At 30.8% G+C, this 16512-nt stretch overlaps 2 protein-coding genes and 1 long non-coding RNA gene across 5 annotated transcripts; 2 read left to right on the top strand and 1 right to left on the bottom strand.

Moving 5' to 3' along the window:
- Positions 1–691: 691 nt before the first annotated feature.
- Positions 692–1410, bottom strand: LOC122521905. Its single transcript, XR_006304951.1, has 3 exons — positions 1319–1410; positions 1042–1140; positions 692–903 (listed from the first exon to the last, which is right to left on the bottom strand). It is a non-coding gene; the product is annotated as an uncharacterized LOC122521905 (long non-coding RNA).
- LOC122521902 (nuclear pore complex protein DDB_G0274915-like) lies at positions 988–5402 on the top strand. The gene is made up of 5 exons (XM_043642646.1): positions 988–1165; positions 1237–1808; positions 1908–2444; positions 2529–5093; positions 5185–5402. The coding sequence occupies exons 1-5, from the start codon at positions 1080–1082 to the stop codon at positions 5346–5348; spliced, it is 3924 nt and encodes a 1307-aa protein (XP_043498581.1). The 5' UTR covers positions 988–1079; the 3' UTR covers positions 5349–5402.
- Positions 5403–7274: 1872 nt separating this feature from the next.
- On the top strand, positions 7275–16061 carry LOC122522623 (Y-box-binding protein 1). Of its 3 annotated transcripts, XM_043643851.1 has the most exons (8): positions 7275–7458; positions 9976–10039; positions 12362–12395; positions 12481–12742; positions 12922–13229; positions 13759–14010; positions 14775–14837; positions 15339–16061. In XM_043643851.1, the coding sequence occupies exons 1-8, from the start codon at positions 7398–7400 to the stop codon at positions 15381–15383; spliced, it is 1089 nt and encodes a 362-aa protein (XP_043499786.1). In that variant the 5' UTR covers positions 7275–7397; the 3' UTR covers positions 15384–16061. The 3 variants fall into 3 exon arrangements, with proteins under 3 accessions (XP_043499786.1, XP_043499787.1, XP_043499788.1); XM_043643852.1 differs by lacking the exon at positions 14775–14837 and having other exon boundaries at positions 7276–7458; XM_043643853.1 differs by lacking the exon at positions 13759–14010 and having other exon boundaries at positions 7277–7458.
- Positions 16062–16512: the final 451 nt, after the last annotated feature.

Raw genomic sequence — 16512 nt, 5'->3', positions numbered from 1 at the left:
AGTACTTAAAAGTTCGTTTGTTTCATTTATATTTTAATATTACAACTTTACAGATAATATTAAAGTGCCTACAGATATTATAAATAATAATTCCTAAACGCATTTAAAATTGTAAGAAAAGTAAATGTAGATGGCGCCAATGTAAATGTTCACAAGTATTCGATTGGATAAAGTTGCGATACATTGTGATGTCACATCCCAGTTTATTCATTAAATCGAGTTATTTGAATTAATCTACCGTTATCCTATCTATGTAATATTTAGTAAGCTTTATCAATTTCTCTCTAGTAGAAGTTCCGGTGATTCAGTGAGTGTGCTTTTTTTCAAACATGGGGAGGTTACTTTTTTGAAATAATATGTTGGAACTTGAAAGCCGGGTTGTCGTAGTGTCGTTAAGTTTGCTGAGTGGGTGTATATTATTATACAACGCCTGGGGTCCAGTCCTCGCAGTAGTCATATCCTTATTTCTAGTGGTTTATGTTTGCTATTCCTTGATCACTAACGATAGCTTGCTATCGCCGCATGCATTTTTTTTTCTTAATTATTTCAAAGAAACCGCTTTAGAATTGAAGATTATTATAGAGAAATTTATAGTTTATCTATTAAGATATTTTAATCTTATCTGGAGTCAAATTAAATACGTCTTCAAAGTTAGTTTATCAACAGTTAAAATGAAGAGTCGAAGATCAAGTGGATATCAATTAAGTAGTGATACTACTTTTAATAGTAGAAACACGTCAAGATTTGGTATTATTCCACAATTAAGTCCAATCTCTCGAACTTCCCATAAACAACACATTTCTGATATATCCAATGTATCTGAGAATAAATTCAATCAGGATAACGAATACCAATCACATGGTTCAAGCACTAGATACAACAAATGTACTTCTACGCCGTTATCTGTATTTAAAAAAAATGAATTACATAGATTAGAACCGGATACGTTAAAGACTAGTTTACCAACACCGAGGAAAACTTCTCCCATATTCAATCAGAATCATACTCTAACACGTGGTGAAAATAACACATCGTTCTCACCTGAGGGATCGCCATGGGGAACTAGCATTAGTCCCAAGATGAGATCTAAAGCTGGCGGAGTTAAAACTGTGCAGACAGTTGCTGGACCATTGTTGGCTTCTACGAGATATAACATTGATCCTAAGTAACTAATTTATTATAATTATTATTATAATTTGACAATTCATTCGCATTGATATTTTCTTTATATGATAGGACATATACTGATATAACATCACCAGGATTAACATTGAGGTTAACTAAATACGCCGCTGAAGCTAATAATAAATTGACTCACCAGTCGCAGTACAGTGCCGGCCAGTTTCCAAAAGTTAATCTCCATGCCAGTCCTATTCCTTTGATCAATACAAAATTTACTAAGATAAGAGGACCTGTTACAGTTAGGGTCGCACCACCAGAAACTACCAAGTATTCACCTCAAGAAAGGCAGAAAATTTTGTCTGATATATGCCAATCAGAAAATAAATCACCATCGAGTGTCGTACAAGTTCTAAAAGAAATATCATTGAAAAGACACGCGTCCAGAGAAGATGTTACAACTGATATAGTGAAAAAGCAAAGAACTGATAATATGTTAATAAATGAAGTTGACAATTTTGAAGAAACTAAACAAAAAAGAGGTAGAGAGGAATCACCTAAATCCGACGATGATAATTCATCAAAAAATCTTAGACCTACTAAACGTAGTAAAACACCATCCTGCTATGATATTCTACGTTCGCTAAGCTCAAGTATTCATGTTGCTACTGGTATTAAAAGAAAAGCTGGTATGTACAATACTTTTTTTGTCTATATATAATTAATGTATATAATTATTAATAAATGCTACTTCATTTATCAAATCGTATATTCTAATATGATTTTAGTTGACTGTTCCCGCTGTGGAACTCCTGAATTTGAAAAACATTTTAAGTCTTTGAAAGATTCGCAACATGAAGATTCACATTCTCATATTGAACTACAAATCATAAATAAAGAAGATATAGATGCTCTGAATGAGAATAAGAAGCGATGCACAAGTTCACATTCATATATATCTCTAAATAACACGCAAAAACAACCTTGTGTTAAAGGAATTCTTAAGCCTTTTAATAATACGAAGAATTATAGTGAATCTAAAGTACTTCCTACTAATGAAGAAGACATCAAACCTTATGAGGACGAGGAAGAAGATAATAATAGTTCTTTAACCGCAACTAAATACACAGATAAACTTTTTATGAAAGAAGAACCAAAAAGAAATGACAAGTTAAAGTCGTTCGAAGAAGAACAAAAGCACTTAATTGATGCTGGTTTTACCACAAATGATATAGAAGAAATTAAAAAGATAGATATAGTAAAAATGAGGCAAACTAGTATGCGAGCAAGATTACAAAGTATGTTTGATGCAATATCTGGTAAAGGTAAGTATTTATAGTTTTCGTGATTATTTTATTTAAACAACGCGATTTAATTTCTAATATACTATTTGATCATATTTTCAGCAGCTAGTGGAATTAATCCTGATGTTGTAATTCAGGCGGAAGAAATTAGTGAAGTAGCACCTGCAATTTCTTCTTCTACAGATTGTGCTACTCTCAATTCTATAACAACGACAACTAACGTTAATACAACACCTATTACTACATCTGCTTTAGCACCAGCACTTACTCCATCTAAAATATTATCTAATACTAAGCCAGTCAAACATATAACATTTAACTTACCAAATACAGAAAATATATCTGGTACTAAGGAACAGAGTACAAGTAATTTAGTATCAGATGACAAAAATAAATCAATAATTACTTCTGAAACACCAACTTGTAAAACGGATGCTACACCAACATCACTGGAATTAACTAATGTGACGACAATTACAAATTCGTCTGCTGTTACGACAATTTCATTCACAATACCTAAAAAAACGGTAACAGATACATTATCAGTTACAACATCGGTTATTCCAGTAATTGTATTACCAGTAGCCTCAAAAGGGATATTAAAATCTAGTACTTCCATTATAAATTCTTCTACAAGTTCTACAAATGTACCATCAACAACAGTTATACTGTCAATACCTTCTACTTCTACTAGTCTCTTTACAAATAAGAGTACTATCGCTAATACTGCAACAACATCATCATTTTCTGATACAACCAATATCAAAACTAGCATTGGCAAATCTTTCTTACCTAATGTAACTAATACAGGATTTACAATGAGTACAGATTTCCCTAAATTTAATTTTGGCGGTATTGCTAAAACTACTGAGTCATCACAAATAAATACTGTCTCTGTTCAAAATACGACCAGTGGCTTAAGCTTTACCACTGAAATAAAAAGTATGTTTACTGCTCCAGCTAATGTTGGTTCGATAACTGCTGGTAGTAGTGGTGGTGGTGGTGGTGGTGTTGCTTCAGTTTTTCAAAATATTGCAGATAATTCTACAAGTAGCACCTTTAAAAATTTCTCAACTACTACAGCAAGTTCAGTACCATTCATATTTGGAAGTAATACTGCATCGACGCCTAAAACTGAAGTTTCTTTATTTAATACAACAACAAGTAATGTTCCTAGAACATTTGGGATTTCTGGAATTACCCAAACTATTCCAATATCTAGTAACACATCTATAATTCCAAATAATCCACCTACGACAAGCAATACAATGTTAAATTTGACAAGTAGTACATTTAGTGGAAATGCATCTAGCGGATCTACGACGTTTACGTTTAGTACCACAAAGCCTATATTTTCATTTGGGACATCAAATGCATCAACGGCGGAAAATAAATCAGCATTTTCCTATAACACCAATACATTAGAAAACTCCACTGGATTGCTAGGAACAACTAATACACCAGTTACATCTACTACAAGTAATAATACAACTTCTGGATTTAACATACCAGGTGTTACTTCATCTACGCAATTTTCTACAACAACTGTTTCTATGTTTAATACACCATCAACTACAACTGCATCTATATTTAATACACCATCAACTACAACTGTATCTATATTTAGTACACCAGCAACTACAACTGCATCTATGTTTAATACACCAGCAGCTACAACTGCATCTATGTTTAATATACCATCAACTACAACTGCATCTATGTTTAATACACCATCAACTACAACTGCATCTATGTTTAATACACCATCAACTACAGCTGTATCTATATTTAGTACACCATCAACTACAGCTGCATCTATGTTTAATACACCATCAACTACAGCTGCATCTATGTTTAATACACCAGCAACGACGACTGCATCTATATTTAATACACCAGCAACTACAACGATGTTTAGAACAACAACTAGCGAGCCAGTATTTGGTCAATCAATTGCTGCTCCTATTTTTGGTAACACAACAAAATCTCCTTTTGTACCAATTCAACCAACAAAATCAACCATTGAATTTGGTACAGGCAATAATAATTTCAAAGAAGATAAACCTCCTGCTTTTGGATCTAATACAACAGTCTTTGGAAGTTCTAGTACACCATTATTTGGATCACAGACTACAGCACCACCAACATTTGGTTCTCCTAGTGTTTCAACTAGTACTCTCAATTTTGATAGTACAAATACAACCACTGCTGTATTTGGAGCACCAAATTTAAGTGCACCAGGAAATACGCAACCATCAACAACGCATAATTTTGTTATTCTTACAACACCAAGTCCAATATTTGGAAATCAAAATAATTCAGTACCTTCCTTTGGATCGACAACTACTACTCCAGTTGGAACCTTTAATACTCCGATGCAAAGTACCTTTGAAACTCAACAATCAACTCCTCTGCCGTTTGGTGCTGCTAGTAATTCTAATGCATTTGGTGACAATAAAGCATCACCATTTGGAATTCAAACAACAGTAACACCCGCTTTTCCAACAAACGAGAACAATACAAGTAGTATCTTCACATTTGGTGGAAATCAGGGAGGACAACAGCAGCAATCTAATACGTTTTCATTTGGTAATAACAATGCATCTAATAACAACGTATCAACAACTGGGCCTGTCCCATTCCAATTTGGTGCGAACACTTCTAAACCAGGTAACCATAAATATTATTTCTTAATCTTATTTACTATATCATCTCTTATTATTAATAAGAAAAATAAAAAATAAAAACTATGTACCTATAGTTACAGGATTTAATTTTACTGCACCATCGACAACGCCATCCCTTAACTTTGGAACTTCTGGTTCCACACCGACGTTTAATGCTCCAACTCCTGGAATGTTTAGTATTGGTAGTGGTTCTACTGCACCACGATCAAGAGCCACCAGAGGCAGAAAACCAAGATGATGCAGAATGTAAAAATCATATTAACATCTTTAAGTAAATTTTTATCAAGATACATCGACGAAATTTAATTCATTTAAACATTAAAATGACTGTTTGAGTGGACGCATATACATATTACTGTTATTATTACCATTATTATTATTATTATTATTATTATTATTATTATTATTATTATTATTATTATTATTATTATTATTTTATTATTCATTATTTCTTTAAAATAAAAAGGACAGAGTCCAATGCTTCTGTGGAAATAATAAGTATATTACGTAATAAGTATATTGTCATTATCATTTCAAAATGTTATTAACCATTTTCAAATGTATTTGTCATTTGTACATATACGAGTATATATAGAATAATATAACAAAATGTTAGAGAAAAAGAGAAATGGAGAAAAAAAGCCAGGAGAGAAAGATATAAATAGGCATTGAAGAAAAAATTTGCATAAATTACAAGGCAAATAATCTTTTTCTTTTTTACATATGAGATCATTACCGTGCTGAATTTATTTATATATAATATATATACATATATATATACGTATAGTTCATATGACAAACAAATACTTAAATATAATCGGAAAATATATCTAAGTTAATTTTTTTTCTCTACGGAGATATTCCAATCATGAAATTTTTCTATTACTTTTTGATTGTTTTTTATTTCATGGCACATAAAATATACTTTCTTCGTTCTTTTATATTATTTTTTTATTTATAAAAGTTTGAATGATTGTGAAGATGGAATATGACTTTTAAATGCTAATTAGCTAGGTGATAACATTTAAATGAATTTATTAGATACTAATTATACTTGTTATTAAACATAACAGAGTGTTCGGTTATCTTTAACAATACGAATAATGAATGTATTACTACGATTTTTAAATTATTATATTTTTAGTGCGTTACTATAAAGGTAATAAGATCTATGCGATAAGGGTCTGCTTCTATAGTTGTAGAACTGTTACAAAAAAAGAAAAAAGAGAAAGAATAAATAAGAACAGAAAATAAGGAAAGAAAATAAATAAAACAAGCTTTTCTATAAATTCGCTTAATCATATGATGCTTGAAGCGACACTTGAGTGTAATTTTAAGATAACGCATACTTGTATATAGTTGTCAATTAAATTTGATTTTTAGGAAGTAAAAATGTTCTTGCCGTGATAATATGATAATTTTAAAAGATCCATGTATCGTTTGAAAGAATTAAAAAAACAAAAAAGTATAACAGGTATATGTATACATATTTGCAGAACATTGTAGAAAAAGAAAAAATTTAAAATAAGACAAGTAATAATATGTGCTATTAAATAAAAAAATTATAAAATATAAATGAAATATAACATTATATTAAATTATCCTACCACACTTTACATACACACACAGAAACTTTATTCATTCTATCAATATACATATATATGTATATTCATGTATATATATATATGTAATATGTGTTGTTTTTATTACAGTGTTTCATCATTTTGTTAAATTAAACGATATTATTTAGATTATCTAATAGATTATATCTTAATAAAAAAATGAATCTTGATCAATATCGATCGTTTGAGAAATAGATCCTATTGTCTGTATGTATTACGGTATGAATAAAAATTGTTAAATATAATGTCGAAAGTATAATGAAAGAAAAAGAAATAGTAATTGTAGTAAACAATACTTATGATATTTCTTACGAAGACAATCCAAAGTAGAGTTATTAGAGGATAATATGGTAGTTGCGGCCGATGCATATCGCCGCGCTGCAGTTCAACGCTTTATTGCATGCTAGTAGGCGGTGCTTTAGCGGCGCATACCGTATGCTCTGTAAAACTCAAGCTTTGATTGGTCGACGGTAGGAAATACTAGGAAGAATAGCCAATAGGGAAGATTGTTAGGAGGGATTTTTAGAATAGCGACGCTGCTTGTTAGTCGGTTGTTAGTTGCTTGGCAGCGCAGTAATGTTAGAACAGTCAAAGTGAAACGTCGAGAAGTGTTACTATTTCGTTCCCGATTGTCAGCGCGTTTATTAACACCTTACGCAAACATCATGGCTGACTCAGAAAAACAGCCCGAACAACCTAAGGCTGTTCAGCTTAAATTAGTCATCGGTAAGTTAAATACTTTCATAATATTAATATCTTGTCATATATATTACGGGAATATAATATATTGAATATTAAATAAAAAATAAGGCATAGCACGTTGCCTGCAAAGGCGGCCGACTCGTTTCCCGTAATGGCGTCCATCCACGATCGTGGACGCATAGCCATGTGGCTTTTTACCCGGCGTGCCGGCCTCTTACATAAGTGTTATCGCATTGAATTTATTGAAATTATCATTTAAGAATATAATGCGAGTATATATCGAGTTATTCGTTTTACTTTAATATCGTTCGATTGTATTCTGCATCTTCCTCTCGTACGAAAAACGACGAATACGAGTAGTCCTTCTGTGTTACTATGAATTATCCGTTCTTTCCTGTTCGCTCGTTGGGATGAGAAAAAAAAAGATGGAGATAGATAATAAAGAGAGGGTGAGTTTAAGCTATTCAGAAATTCACCATCGATTTTCTCTTACCATCGAACTGTCGAGAAACATACGGATATTCGTTGCATGAGCACATACAAAAACGTTTCCTTTCCGTTTTCAATATACTCGTAATTTTTCCATCCACCGATCATAACCTTAAAGTAGCACGATACTTTTTCTACATTTTTTTTCTTAACTTTCGAAATTAAGTATATATACATATATATATTTTGTGTGTATATATATATATCTTAGCTAAATGTTTCATTTGCTGGTCGAATATTCTCGATTAAAATCGTTCAAATTCTAAGCAAATAGAAAATGTGGGGGAGGAAACGAAGGAATGGAATGGGGGAGAGGTAGAGGAAATTTTCGATCGAAAGACACACTACTTCCGGTTTTTCTATTTTGTACCGCGCTTTCGTTATATAAGATATTTCTAAGAAAATCTTTCTTCTATCATATAATTTGTTTAATAAATTAGTAAAATTAAATTAAAAATAAAAAAAATAATAATAAAATAATTATTTTTTTTGGTTTTATATCGGAATTTACATACACGTGTAACAAAAAATAGGAATTCGTTCTGAACAATGTTCAATACTTCCTTTGACCTTTCCATTAAACGTTAGCTCATTTTATTTGACATAAATTTAAACATATATTTATACATATAGATTTTAAATCTTTATGAACGTTAGAACCGTAACCTATTTGCTGATTGGTTTACGTATTTACACGTGCCTTTTTTGAATGTTTACATTGTGTATAGAGGTTAAGGCAATACATATACATATACACATACAAATAAAAATATATTATAATCATGTTTCTTAATCGTTTATCACAAATTTACGAAATATATTTTCAAAGTATAGTATGTATCTATATATATAAAAAATAGATAAGTACATAATGCAGAGTATGACTATACTGGCTCGATGAACCGGAACCACGTTTTTTACTAATATATAGAAGTATTATGGCGAAACGAATGAGTCACGTGCACAACTTCCAACTTCTATAATAGTTTATACGCTTTTATTTTTACGCGTACATATATATATATATATTTATAAAAAAAAGTTTATACCAATTTATATTTTTTTTCTTTTTTTTTTTTTTTTATTAAATTTACAAGAATTTCCGGTCAACCTAATAATGGTACAACCATTGGATTGCTTGTATGTTCTTGTCGAATTTGAGATAAATTTATTTATATTACAAATTTAAATTTAATATGTATATTTAGAAATGAATTTGAACTTTCGAAAAGTAAATTAATATATTATTTATATATTTATATGTATGATGTGTTTATTATATTTATATATATTTTGTGTGTGTATGTGTAATGATAATAGGTCATCGATAACAATTTGAATAACGAATATCAGAATGGATCACGTTGTTTTAGCGTGATAAATATTAAATTTATTTCGTGTAATGAGATATCTTTCACATATTTATGTAATGAGATATTTCTAGAATAATATTGAATATATTTAATTTATCTTGTATATTAGAGATAAATATGAAAACTTGATTGAATACTGATTATATTTCTATAGATAGTTAAATGTAAACATTCGATTCGACCTATTGATTTGTCCGTATAATTTATAAATTTTATTTTGATTGAACGACATTATGAAAGTCTAAAGTTCGTTTACTTATAAATCGAAAGACAGTTGATATCAGATTTAAAGAAATATTTAACATATAATAGATATTTCTTTTTATAAGATTATCTGATTTTATAGATTATTTTCTCATAATTTTGTGTTTGAGTTTTATATATTTAAATTTAATAATAAATTTAATGGAGTATTTCATTGGAAAACATATATTTATATATAGTAATATTAAATACGTAATATAACAAGATATTTATTTATATATATTTTCTTCCATTTGACTTATAAATAATATATATATTATTGTTATTATTATTATATTACAAATATATATATATATATAGTACATCTGTACTATATGTAGTATATATATATATATGTATATGTATAGTCCATCTTATTCTAAAAAAAATGTTCATTATTTCCAATTATAACAATTTTTATGCTTGTATTTTTCAGCAAATAAGGTTATGGGAACAGTGAAGTGGTTTAATGTCAAAAGTGGATACGGTTTTATCAACAGGTTAGTATTTTGCATAAATTCATTTACTACTTCTTTCTTGTATTTGAATTATTCGCATTGTATTTAACAATTGTATTGCATTATTTGATCGTTGAATTATTCTAGATCGATAGAATAAAATAGATTAGTGTTTTCCAACATTTTTATTCCACGCTCTAATAATACATTTATTTGTCTAATGGTAACATTGAACAAATGTTTATAATATAACATTTTTAAGAATCTGTTAGACTCTATTCGTTGTATATTATTTTTAAAATACGACTGTTACTCTCAAGTATTCTTGTAAATTTCCAAGAATATTTTTCTAGAATTATTCGCAAATTTCTTGCTTAGTCATTGTTTAAATAATTATGATTGGTAGTAATTATCATTTGATAAACTGTTAAGAATGTAAAGTATGTTTAACTTTTAAACCATTTCGTTTGTAGTTTGAAAAAAACATTGATAAAATTAATTAGAAATAAATATAAGATTATAATAATCTAGGAAGATTATTTTGTTGGATAAGATTATAATAATGCGCGGTGTGTGTAGGACGATTATATTAATTATAAAATAAGAATAAACATTTTTCAATAATACAGTATAATTAAAAATAAATTTATAGGATACATTTGAGTAATAATATAGGGTAATAATTAAAAAAGAAAAAAAAAGGAAAAAAAAATATAACACGATATATAGCATATTAGTTATAATAATTAGTAATATAATAAAATAGGATTGATAATTAATAAGAAATAAATTCAAATCTAGGATATATTATTTGATAATATAATTAATTGGTATACAATAGAAGAAAAAAAAAAATGATGCGCAATTTCGAGACAAACCTCCTATTCAACATGAAATAGAAGTTCCTTTACGACACAAGCTCTCGTAGATGCCTAAATCGCATCGAGCTGATGGTCCTCCGCTATTTCTAGGTCTCTTTCTCTATCTATTTGGCTTAACGCCAAGAAATTCGTCGTTTACCGCGAGAAATTCAGCTTCGCCGATATTATTCCTATTCCTCGGGATCATCGTCATCACAGGAGCGCAAAGTATAATAGTAACGAGAAACACACACACACATACATCATCCTTTAAAAGAAAAGCTTTGTATTGTTCATTTTCTTTTTGAACTCAATATTAGAAAAAATTTGATGTAGTTGAACGATTACGGTGGTGTTAACTGAAACCTTATATTAAGTTACAAATTAGATGAGCTAAGGGAGAAGCCATTTTGCTATACGTTCTTGACAATTAAGAGCGTCATGGTTGTGTGTGCGACCTTGCATAAGTGTGACTCACGTGTCTTGAATATTATTATCTTAAGAAGAAACGCAACTTGTTTCTTAATGGAAACGCATACACACGTGTTTTACTGCGCGCATATTTTTGTTTGGAATATTATTTTTCTTTTTTCTAAGTTCATATATTCAAAATTTATAATTTATCATCCTATATGATATCCTATATATTAAATTTGAAGTTAAATATTTAAATTTATTCATATTATAATTAACCAAAAAAAAAATAATAATTTTATATATATATATGTATGTATAAAATTACAAATTTGTTAAAAGAAATTCGAGCAGCGATTCACCCACCCACCACCCAATAAAATCATTCGATAATTTAACTGAAAATATATAAATGCAGTAGTAACAGGATTGCATATACTTTGCATATAGCAATTGTAGTAGAGTACATTAACTAAATTAACATGAAAACAAGGATTATGCGGAAATGCACGTAGTATACGCATAGAGATCGTGTACCGGTGATATCCGAAAGAGAGAGAGAAGGGATTCCTATCAGGGGAAGGGCAAGCTAGCCTTCCGTACACGAGACGAACGTTACCCTCCCCTCTTCTCTTCAGCTGAGCTCTAGGGTTCGATGACCTTTCAGGTCCGTGCTTTACTCTGCAGCTTCACGGGCTTCGATTATCTCTCTCTTCTCTTCTCTTCTCTTCTCTCTTTCTCTGGGTTTACCAATGGATCAGCGTATGTTTGTATAACATACGTTTCACGTCTATACCCATCTTGATGAGCTCACAATACTAGCATGTAACAACACACCGTTGATTTATATTATTAAGATCCTATACCTTCCACAATTACTGCACACGCTAATTTCTTTACAACACTTCAAATCATTTTCTTATACGAGATCCGTTTACATTTATCCTTCGTTCCTTAGATTATTCTTTTTAAATGTAATCCCTCCCCCCTCTCCCCAATCTTAATTATTATTCATCAATTTCGTAACTTGAATCTAAATGAATTATCGTAGGAAAGTTTTTAAAATAATTTGCGTTTAATTTTGTTACAGAAATGACACCAAGGAAGATGTTTTTGTCCACCAAGTAAGTATTTTTTTTTTTTTGGACACTATTTAAATTTTTTGTAGTCCATTAATGATATTTAAATAATTGATGTTATATATTACAGTCGGCTATTATTAAAAACAACCCAAGAAAGGCCGTGCGCAGTGTTGGCGATGGTGAGGTTGTCGAATTTGACGTAGTCATTGGAGAAAAGGGCCACGAAGCCGCCAATGTGACAGGACCATCTGGTGAAGCAGTAAAGGGCTCACCCTACGCTGCTGATAAACGTAGAGGTTATCGCGGATGTCATTGGATATATCCACGACGTGGAAACGTTCGATCACAGCGTCGACCACCACGCGAAGGACAAGAAGGATATGAATCCGGTTAGAAGCTAACTAACTACTATAAATGCATGCTCTTCTCAATTTCATGTTCTAATTTTATCGTTTGAAAGAGAATGATCCTTTAAATAGAACAAAAAAAGAACAGAAGGGGTATATTTTAATATAACTGTAAAACAAATGCCTTCAATAATGATAATAATAATACATTTTATATGTAGCTGATGGAAAAACGGGTGAAGAAGGCAATACCAACGAGAGTGGTGGCCAGCAACGTCGTTATAGACCACGACGTAGTTATGATTATTATTATGCTCCGGCTAATCGGCATTCCGGATCTAACCAGCAGCAACAAGGTGAAAATGCTGGTGAGGGTGGTGAGCAAGGAGGAAAAGGTACCGGCGAGGGAGGTGCTCCACGTGGTGGTGGACGCGGTCGTGGAGGACCACCACGACGTTTCTTCCGCCGAAACTTCCGCGGAGGAAGAGGTGGTGGACCACCTAGACGTCCACGCAACCAGGATGGTCAGGTAATTTATCATCTAATTTGATTTTAATGTCTATTCATACAGCAGATGCACATAACTCTCCTCCCATACGATCACAGTTTACACGACCAAATATCTTTAAATGTGTCAGTTCACGAATGAGAAGCACCAATCACCTGATTTTATGTTTAGATATTAGTAATAGATTAATGAACATATTAGTCTTTATTCTACTTACTTTTTCTTTTACTTACAACTTGCTCAAAACGGCACAGAATGTAAAATGTCCTCTTAATTCTATACTTCTTTATTTTCGTTCTTTCTTTCTTTCTTTCGTTTTGTTTTCTTTCCTTTTTTATATTTCATGTATATAATCGTTAATTTATATTAGGGTAACCAATTGGGACGATGATATGGTTTATGTAGATTTATCATTTACTATCTATTCTCAATTATTTCTTATTCTATCTATTAACTATTTCTCTCTATGATCATTAATCACATCTGGAAAAAACTAGATCAGCATAGATGAAATTATTACGGTACGGTAGATCAATTGTCAACTTGTTAGGTGACCGATGACGAAGTTGGTGCCGGCGAGGGTGGACAAACAGATGGTGTACAAAGAATTCCACGACCTCGATACAGACGACGAGTACCAACATCTCGACTAAATAATAGCCAGCAGACGGCAAATAAAGAAAATCTACGACCTTCTGCTGCTAACAAAATTCATCCTGCCACTCCTATTTCCCAGACACAGAATACCATCACCACCGTCACCACCAAGACACTTCCTGAAGTTTCCGATAAGCACATCAAAGTATCTGTCTCGAGTGTCATTGCATTTGATAGATATATTAATAGTTATTTACCATCAATTTGGTAACACATTATTATATTATGTTTTTCATATTAGATTGTTCATTATCTACTACAATATAAAAATAATGGGCTTTGTGTTTAATAGATTCTTGTTTAATAGAATTTAATTAGATTATATATTTGTTACCAAATTGATCCTAATATAGTTGAAACATTTGAAATAATATTTAATGAAAATTCATTAGGTTGATATACTACTTCTTCTACTGTTGCTATGAAAGAACGAACCGTATTGTTAGACCATATCTATAGTATACATATTATAAATAGCTTTCGTTCACTCAGAAAGCTAGCCTGGGGTTTTTTTGCATTTATCACTCTATTCAATTGCTAGTTCTCTCTGTATCTTATATACGCAACTACACAAATGTTATATTATCGACGAATTTCACTTACTAGTCAATTAGCAAATAAAGTAATACACATATATGCCAGTAATTATCTCAACAAACCAAGTATAAAAATAATTCATCTTATAATTTATCTTATAAGTATATATTATTCTTTCGATCCTTATTATTAACTTTTAGTTTATCAATTACTGGCACATATTCTTTTGTTTGTAATAAATTATTGTAGAAAATAGTTGTTTATTGTATCGTGGTAGACTAGTAAGTGTAGGGTTCATCGATGAATTTTTTGTGAAAGGGCGTAGCGCTTCGCACACCACTATTGCACGTATCTTGTTTATACTCTTTTCAGTCGGAGCAGAAGTCGGATGCACCTAAAGATAAGGATGCACCTGCCGCTGCCCCTGCTCCACAGGTAATGTGGCTTTCCTTTTTTCTGCTGAGTGTGTTGCAACTTATCTGTTATTTCAATATATCGACATATTATTCATTTAGAATTCCTTTGTAGAAAACATCTTGCATCTTGTAATATTTAGATATTGCTTCTTTTCCTCCTCCTCTTCCTCCGCAAACCTTCCGCATAAAATCTCCATCCTATCACCCTTCGATGTTCTTTCTTTGTACTTAAATTATTACCTTTGCTTACAATTTTTTCAGATTAACGGCCATCTCGTTTTCATTCGTGCTTTGCTGTCGTGATTCTATTAATAATTATATTATTATTATTATTATTATTATTATTATTATTATTATTATTACTATTTTTATTATTGCTATTATTATTATTATTATTATAATGATAATGATTATATCATTGTGCTTTGTTTTTAGTTGTTACGCCATGTGTACGTGTGTGCATATAGGCACATAGATAATAAACATTCTATTGATTATAAATAGTTTTTTTCTATTGCAGGAAAGTCAACAGGTGCAAAATACCACCACTGAAAGTACTGCTTAAAGAAGAAGTAAAAATTGCTACCAACACTACTGATATCAATCCTTTTAATAAATAACACCAACGACACCCGTTATACGCCGAAGCAAACAGCAACAGCAGCATAATAACATCAGCAAAATGCAGTAAAGCAACAGCAAACAGCAAACAGCAAGCAGCAAGCAGCAAGCAGCAAGCAGCAATACAAGCAAAAGCAGCAATAAAAAGCAACAGGAATAAAAAGTAAAATAACATAACAAAATGTCAAAGAAGCATTCAAAAAGAGAAGAAAAGAAAAAATATTTCACAACAACAACAAGAACAAAAAATCACAAATAAGAAATTAGAAAAACAACAAAAAAAACACGACTCCACACTCTCCCCACGAAAATTAAAAACTTTGAGGTATGTAACGGCTAATAAGAACGCTCTCTCCCCCCACCCGACCCCCGCTAAAGAGGTAATAGAAAAAAAAAATAAGATTTTTTGACGAGAGACCGGATTGAAGAAAACACATGGGTATTTTTCAAATGATAAAAAACATTAAAAAATTTATCCCACTTTAAGTAACCAAATTTTAATTTTGTTTTCTCAATATTATATATTTATAACTTGTTTACTATAACAACACGCAGTTAATAATACGTATGCACTATGTGTTGCATCATTATTAAAGAAGACTCAACTCAAAGGTTTCAGATTGAAAAAAAAAAAAAAAAAAACTCTCAGGTCAAAGAATTTATATTTAACGTTTGAGTTGTATCAATAAATAGACAATTCAAATTGTTCCTAACATCTTTCTCAACAATTTGAAATGTTTAATTGAACTCTCGCGAGTTGATTTAATAGTAATTAATAACTATGAAAAATAATAACGTTATATATCCACTTCGTGGTGTGGACAAAAAACATAACAAAACAAAACAAAACAAAAAAAAACAAAACCAAAAAATGAAAGCAAAAATATCTGTGCTCTGGTGTTAATTGTTTTAAGGTATACCGAATAATAAATAAATAATAGGGACGACGATACCGAGAAGATGAACGAATTCTCGTGTGTGTATGTGTGCGCACGCGTGCGTGCGTGCGTGCTTTAAAATCTAATTGATTTTTTAAGATGTAATAATGAATTTTTAATTGAAAATTGTCTCGA

This window comes from Polistes fuscatus, unplaced genomic scaffold, assembly GCF_010416935.1.
Source record: "Polistes fuscatus isolate 324 unplaced genomic scaffold, CU_Pfus_HIC Scaffold5, whole genome shotgun sequence".
NCBI classification, from domain to species: Eukaryota; Metazoa; Arthropoda; class Insecta; order Hymenoptera; family Vespidae; genus Polistes; species Polistes fuscatus.
Note: the sequence above shows the minus strand (reverse complement) of the source record. Positions and strands in the feature narration are given on the sequence as shown.

Excerpts from the sequence above, each read along its gene's own strand:
- LOC122522623 (XM_043643851.1), top strand. The coding sequence starts at position 7,398 with ATGGCTGACTCAGAAAAACAGCCCGAACAACCTAAGGCTGTTCAGCTT. Across the intron at positions 7,459-9,975 it reads TCAGCTTAAATTAGTCATCG|CAAATAAGGTTATGGGAACA; the intron begins GTAAGTTAAATA and ends TGTATTTTTCAG. Across the intron at positions 12,743-12,921 it reads ACAAGAAGGATATGAATCCG|CTGATGGAAAAACGGGTGAA; the intron begins GTTAGAAGCTAA and ends TTTTATATGTAG.
- LOC122521902 (XM_043642646.1), top strand. The coding sequence starts at position 1,080 with ATGAGATCTAAAGCTGGCGGAGTTAAAACTGTGCAGACAGTTGCTGGA. Across the intron at positions 1,166-1,236 it reads AGATATAACATTGATCCTAA|GACATATACTGATATAACAT; the intron begins GTAACTAATTTA and ends TTTATATGATAG. Across the intron at positions 5,094-5,184 it reads TGCGAACACTTCTAAACCAG|TTACAGGATTTAATTTTACT; the intron begins GTAACCATAAAT and ends ATGTACCTATAG.